The sequence below is a fragment of the Pyxicephalus adspersus genome, chromosome 8 (assembly GCF_032062135.1).
Source record: "Pyxicephalus adspersus chromosome 8, UCB_Pads_2.0, whole genome shotgun sequence".
Lineage (NCBI taxonomy): Eukaryota > Metazoa > Chordata > Amphibia > Anura > Pyxicephalidae > Pyxicephalus > Pyxicephalus adspersus.
The window spans coordinates 45319839-45327067 of record NC_092865.1 but is presented as its reverse complement, the minus strand read 5'-3'; the positions used below and the strand labels follow the sequence as shown (position 1 = coordinate 45327067).

At 45.2% G+C, this 7229-nt stretch overlaps 1 protein-coding gene across 4 annotated transcripts in view; it reads right to left on the bottom strand.

Moving 5' to 3' along the window:
* Positions 1 to 7229, bottom strand: part of CACNA2D2 (calcium voltage-gated channel auxiliary subunit alpha2delta 2) — a 129297-nt gene that overhangs the window by 67046 nt on the left and 55022 nt on the right. For all 4 annotated transcript variants that reach the window (XM_072420376.1, XM_072420379.1, XM_072420375.1 and 1 more), the window contains exon 3: positions 2595 to 2711. In XM_072420376.1, coding sequence (XP_072276477.1) covers positions 2595 to 2711 — 117 coding nt within the window. The remainder of the gene's footprint in view (positions 1 to 2594; positions 2712 to 7229) is intronic.

Below are 7229 nucleotides of genomic sequence, written 5' to 3'. Positions count from 1 at the left end.
CCCCCCCCCCCCCCCCCGCTTCTCCTCGCCTTTGTGCCGGCATGCAGCCTCCGACAGCAAACAATGCAAATAAATAAAACAAGTGCGGATTTGAAGAATTAAAATTATAATGAAAACAAAGCTACTAACCAGTAATTAGCGAGGCGGGGGAGGGAAGGGGCCGCATTGTCATTATTAATTAACATGCGCAGAGATTAGACCTGAGAGGGATTTGCTGAACTCTCTTCCTTTAGAGCTGGAAAGGATTTATGCCACGGAGTGCGCTGCCTCTACATACCAACTCACAGCTTCGGGGGTGACAAAAAACGCTGCATATATGATGAAGGTTGGGGGGCTGGAGGGGGGAGGCCAAAATGAAGGCCTGCAGTACATCTTCTCAGGCTGCGTTTAACATGCAGCACACTCCAGGAGGGGAGAAGATGCTTGGTGCTTGGGTAATAGGTAGCAAAATCTGCAGTTACAAATCTACATAATAAATTCCTGATATTTTTTAAAACGTTCCACCTTTTATAGCTTGAGCTCAATGACTTTGCCTAGGTTGAGATCATTCATCAGTCTGCTGCAAGCAGGAGGAAGCATTTCCTTAGTCTCCTCTCCCCCAGCTACAATTAGAGATGTCTGATCTGTGTCTGATCTGTGTGACATTTGTGACCACATTCTATCTGTTTCTTCTGACCCCACTCACTTTACATCTGACAGCTCTCCATCTGTAAGCAAACCATTTGCATTGCTGGAATGTGCCTGGACTGGTTAAATGCCTGGTGCAGGTCATGCCTGCAGTTCAGCTCAGCGTTGATGTTGAACTTCCACCCCTTCTTCTTGCTTATTAGTTCATCTGTCACAGCTGTATTTTTAATCCAATTAAACCTGCCGGGCTGAGCTGATTGAGATGAGACTGCCGGGCAGGACAGACTTTGTAACTAACGAGGGAAAGAAGGGCAGAGCGTGCATCCTGTGTCTCATTGGAGGACATTATCACTGCGTGTCCCCATACATTGTCCCCAGGAGCCATAATATAATATCGTCCATACATCAGCGAAAAACACTGAAGCAGACGCATCAACCATCAGCAGGTCTGTTACACTCATACAATACATCTGTGCAGTCAGAAATATTCATTTTGTTCAGCCAGTCTTGTGATCCGGAGCTCCTCTTAGCATCACGCTGACATTGGATGACTCTCTTGCAACATTTTTTATTTATCTTTTAGATGCCACAATCTTTTAGATGTATCAATCAACAGTATTAAATTGAACAAGCGACCAATCACAAGTGAAGTTTTATGTTGGGGATGTGATGTCATAATGATCTCAACACCAGGTATTTCATTGGTTGATGGTATACACGCTGCACTGAGGGTCCTGTAACATTGGTCATTGCAGTGATTCAATAATCGTCTATTCCTGATACAAGGATGGAGCATTCTCAATTCGCCTTGCAGTCTCCTCTGCTGCTGCAGAAGTGAAGCTGAATAATTCCCCTTTAAGTGCTTTGAGGAATCAACAAACAATTCTTCTGTGCTGATACAAATTCACCCGGCACAGATAGCAGCGATAGATCCTCTCCCAGGACAAATCTTAGCGGCTTATCACATTCTCTTATTTCCGGCTCCTCAGAATGAAATCCAACCAACAATCGGCCAACAATCAATTCACAGATCAACAAACAAAACCTCAACACGCTCTTATCAATGGTTCCTTGGCTGAGTGATCGCACCTCTCCCTGGGTTCATGACGGACTGATTCCAATTAAAGGACCAGGAAACCAATGCTGGGATTATGGGAAACTCTCAGTTTGATGGATATAATGACCAATATATCGAACAATTCATTGGAGGAGACTGCAGGAACTCAAAAACCATCCATGTGCTGAAGTCTCATTGGTGCTGAGCAGTATTGTCACTCCCACCCATACGCTAGGCCCCTTGTAATGTCACCACCCCATACAATAATACATTAGGGCCCATGTATTGTCACCACACCCATATGCTAGGGTCCCCGTAATGCCCCCCCCCCTTACTATGCATAAAAAATTTACTGCACTTACATGGTTACATATTTGTCTGATAAAAAAAAAAAAATAATAATTTCTAGCTGTGAATAATTTTATTGAAGGGCCAGAGCACCAATGCTGGGACTATAGGAATTTCTCCGGATGGGGTATTTGATGGATATTATGGCCAACCTTTAGAACAATTAATGGAAAGTGACTGCAGGAACTTAGATTACCATCCATGTGCGGAGGAGGACCTAGGGTCCCATTGGTGCAAAGCAGTAGCATCACCCCCTGTATGTCACCCCCCATATGCTATTTTTAGGTAATTCATTCCAGGTTTGCTGGATCACTAAGGTTCTCCTGTGATAGTCTTGGGGAGCTTTAATAAATCAGGCCTCATGTGTACAAACCCAGGATCTTACTTTAAGTATGGTGGTACCTCGTCATAATTGGCACAGCCATTGGTATGGAGCTCCCTGAGGTAACTGTCAGGGAGTTTAATTTGTCAGCTTTTGCCGTACGCTGTAATATTACATCTAGGCAGGGTCACAGTTTAACTTATTGGTCACCATATAAAAGTTTTGAGTAAAGTTGGTTACCTTTAACGCTCGCACTTTCTTGGCAAGAAGAGTCTCAATGTCGCCCGCTACTTTTTCTACCAGTTTGCGAGGAACATTTTCCTTCACCTCAAACAGATTCCTCTTCTCTCTGTATAGCTGCAGAAACAATGCAGAAAATCAGAAAACATTCACAGAATCGGAACGCTTCTCATAAAAAAATAAGTCAATAAATGTCAGGGCAAAATAAAGAGAGCAAGATGAGCGAAACACAAACTAAAATACAAAACTTCATTATATCCCATTATATATATACAGCAGATCCACCAGCCTGGCATCTTCCTATAATGCACCCCGCTTTCATCTCTACCCATAGTGTACTTTGCTGCCTTTGCCAATCTTCCTTCTCACCAGAGTATATTGTGCTTACATCTCTTCCCCGGGTAAATGACACACCTGGCAATCCACATGACCCGGCCACATCCTTCCATGGCTCCATGGTCCAGTTCTGATGCTCAGGTGGTCATTGTAGGCACGATTTGTGCCGGGGGGGGGGGTCAGTATGAGCACTCCTGTGTGTGCTGACAACTTTCTTTTTTGCCAACATTCACCAATTTGTACTACAGCAGCTCTTCTGTGCTATCAGATCAGAATGATCACTTCCCCTAATAATGACATTATGGTGTCCCTGGCTTGAGATCACTGGTTATTTTTTCCTGGTCCACTTTTGATAGGTACTAACCCCTGCACAGGGGTCACCCCATGAGACCTGCCATAATGGAGGTGCACTGACCCATTATCCAGCCATCCCAATTTGCCCCTTGTCAGAGTCACACAAATCTGAACACTTCACCATTTTTCCAGCATCCTGTTCATCACCCCCAAGAATTGAATATGCTTGAAAATATCAAGAAAACTTAATCATTTTCAGGGGTGCAGTACCTCCATTCTTCCTTTTAGTAAAGAAAGAAGGTCAGTTTTGATTGTGTGCCACTTGTCCCCCCAGCGCTCTCTTTTTGCCGTCCTTCACTTTGCTGGTGTCAGCTGATTGTCTGTGCAGATCACAAACATCGAACGTCAATCCAAAGGAGAGATTTGTAAGTGCTGAATCTGCACTGGGAGCACTGCTCCCACAGATCTGACCAATCCCAGCTGAGAGCGATATCACCGGCTCCTCGGTATCACCAACACCTCCCAATACCTGCAAAATGACATCAGCACCATCGCCATGAATGGCATCATGTACCAGCTGCAGCCACTCACGTAGGGTGCCTTTCAATCTGCAAATCTGTTTTTGGGATGTATAGAGACTGTATATTTTCTATATTTTGTTATTTCTAAATGTCGGTGCAAAAAGTATGAGAGACATTTTCTTTGCTCTCTGTGAGTTGTCACCCAATTACGACCGGGGCTGTGACAACTTTTTGGCGCCCCTCCCCCACCATGGTAAGTTGTGCAGTACGTGCAGGTCTCCACGCCTTGGGCCTGTCTTGGTTTTGATGTCGTAGCGCTCTCCTTTGATGTTCCTCAGAGCCGGTATGAGATGGAGGTGGAGACCTCCCCGCAGTGACTCTGCCGCAAGAGCAAAACGACATTTCCAAATCAAAAGCATTTCCGCCTGTCGCCCTTCTGCCAGTAATTAGCGCAAATCTGAGCATCCAACTGCCACGCTGGAGACCCCCACCAGGAGATTAGGCTCACCACGGTATAAAACAAAAACTTTCAAACTCCAGGAAAAGGCCCGAAAATGCTTTGTGTCCGGCCTGCCGCTCTTTGGGGTGACAAGATGAAAGTAAGTACGGGGTCACTACGAGAAGGAAACCCGCCCCCCCTCCACCACAGCACCCAGCAGGCCCATTATTCTTCATTACCCTGCAGGGGTCAGATTGTTTTTTTTTTTTTTTTTTGGCATCTCCACATTTCTTTTTTTCATTTGCCTTTACAACATTAGCAAAATGGGGCCCCAGTACATATGAGGGCCCCAGCTCCCTGCATCCCCTATAATTCTCTCAATTCGGGCCCCTTGAGAAGGTGGGGGCCTGGGGCAATTCGCCATCTTGCCATCTTCAAGTCCTCTGCTACTGGGTTTTCTAGGCAATCTAGGCTACAAGATGCATGGTGGTTGTTTACTGTGATTAGAGACTGCAGAGTGTCTATTGTTTTCTATCTAACAAACTCTGTCTGGTGGTCTTGCACTGGTCTTGCAGTAACGTTCAGCCAAGGTGAAGAACTTCTCAGCAGGAAGCAGAAACCATAAATGTGAGTCACTACTAAGGCTGGATTAGAGGATTGTTGAGCAGGTCATTAATAGGATTTTTTTTGTAGGAAATACCAGACGGCAGGCGGTGCTGCCCCACCCTCATCATATCATAGGCTATAGATGGTGAACCTGGTCGATGCTTGAACAAACATGGTGCCTTTCTCCAGATTCAGGCTCCAGACCTCTTATTCTTATCCCTAAAGGCACTTCTAGTTTGTGTATTGTACCAAGCTCCTTCCATACACAATTTCCCGCCAATCTCCGACAGCTTGTGTAAGTCCCAGTTCTGGTTTTCTTATAATGGATACATTTGTTACAACAGCCAGGAGAACGTACAAAGCCAGTAACGAATAGAATGTTAATCCTATTAAACGCTGCGCTCACCACTTCAGCAACCAAAAGGATGAGAAAACAGAAACACAGATAAATTCAATTACCGCTAATATATAGAACAATTTATTCCAATAGGATGAATCAGATTAAGAGGCGCTCCGCATTACCACCAAAAATGTACAGCCAATCGGTGGAACTTTAACATGAAATGAAAGTTAATCTGACATAAAAGAACCTTTGCAACCAAACTCGAAAAAAGACACCGGCGGACCCCAGAGATGCCGAAAGATCCGACAGACGCCAATGCGTACAGCCAATCAGAGAATTGCAGATATTCCTTTTTTTATTTAAAATGCCGGTACAATGTGCTTTGGTTGCCTCAAATAACTTTTTAAATCTGCTTTGTTGTATTAGAATCCTTAAGGCAATCAGGGGCACAAAAAATTAGGAAAGCTTTGTAAACTTTCTAGTACATATGGCTTTCTTTACGTTCTGCGGGGGAGGGCACTCTGTGGACTCCACCCCCTCTGCATTTACAGCACAACCTGCACAAAGCGAAACTTTCAGTTCTCCCCCAGCCAAATCCATCACAATCTCCACCCCCTGTACCCCCCAACCTGAAAACTTCTCTACATAGGTCCCACAGAGGGCAATGCCCCCGGTGTAGGCCAGACATAGGCCAGCCCCTGACTGCTCCCATGAGGATCCCACTGCTGATCACACACAGCACAAATTCTATGGTAGGCATGTAAAGAGGTCCCATTGTTTCTTTGTTGCAATACTAGACAATTGCATGCATCTGTTTTTAACATCCTGCACCACTCAGAAGTTCCTGAGCCCGTAGTGGGTTAAGGGCAGATATCAACTTTCCTTTATGCTGCAGAACAAACACATCATGGCTATGCAACTGCAACACAGACGCCGTTGGTGCCCTTTTACCTGGTAACCCACAATACATTGCTGAACAGGGTATACCTGAGGAAGAACCTTGCTAAAGAAAAAAGAGAGTAGAATAAAGAGAGGAATGACCTTATCAGTCTGCTGCTACTCCTTCACTGCATATTCAGCAAGATTACCAGTGACCAAGCTATATTGCTTAACTCCAATGAAGAAAAGGAAGGTCAGGGATCCTGTGGTTCTGTCTGGCAGGAGTATCTGACTTACAACACTGTCCGAACTGTGTCACAACATCATGTATACAACATGTATCACAACTTATACCTCCCTCCCCGCCCGGAGTTTGAAACTAAATTTCTCCTCTCTTCTAAAAAGTCTGCAAAGAAAACAAAAACATTCATCAGCAAAAAGTTCTGGCACCGAAAATGTTACAGTCGGCGTAAAAAAGTGACAAATTTAAACATTTTATTCTTTGCCCATTTAAGGAAAGCTGGCATTTTGTGTTCCTGCAGAGGCGGAAGATGGCACAGCCCCTGTCGGTGCAGCACCTGCACTCAGTATAATTAGCGCATTTTTTCTGCATCGCCACCCGAACAGAGGATGGCGAGAGACGGCGTGAGATGTCTGTATGTGGGTGATGGGGGGGAGAGACCAGCTAGGAAGGAAAAGCCTCTCCTGCCTGTGATCTGGCGGGATCTTTGCACGTGGCACCCAGGGAGGTGACCCCATTAGTGATTGCACCGCAATTAATAGAGCGAGGAAAGTGATTATGTGCCAGGTCAGCTGGTGATTGTCAGCGTGACGCCGCAACTGATCCACATTGCCGAATATTAACAGAGATGTTACTGGCTGCTTAATATTAGATTGTCTGCCCCTGCTGCATGGTCTGCATATTAGGGGGAAGCAGAGAGACCCTGACCTGAAGAGGGCATCCAACCTGTTAAGGTGATGCCAGACCTGGGGTCCCTGAGGTGATGTGGCCGCAAATATCATGTATTTACCAATCACATTCTTATATTACATCTTCTACAGCTCTGCTGCCCAACCTACAAGAAGGCCACAGGAAACCATTTTGTACTTTTTTGCTGGCCCTCTGTAGACAGTAATCAGTCAGTAATAGGAATGTCCAAGGCTCTAATAGCACCGGTCTCTAGCAGTCTATTGTAGTCTTTATGCAGTCTCCTGTA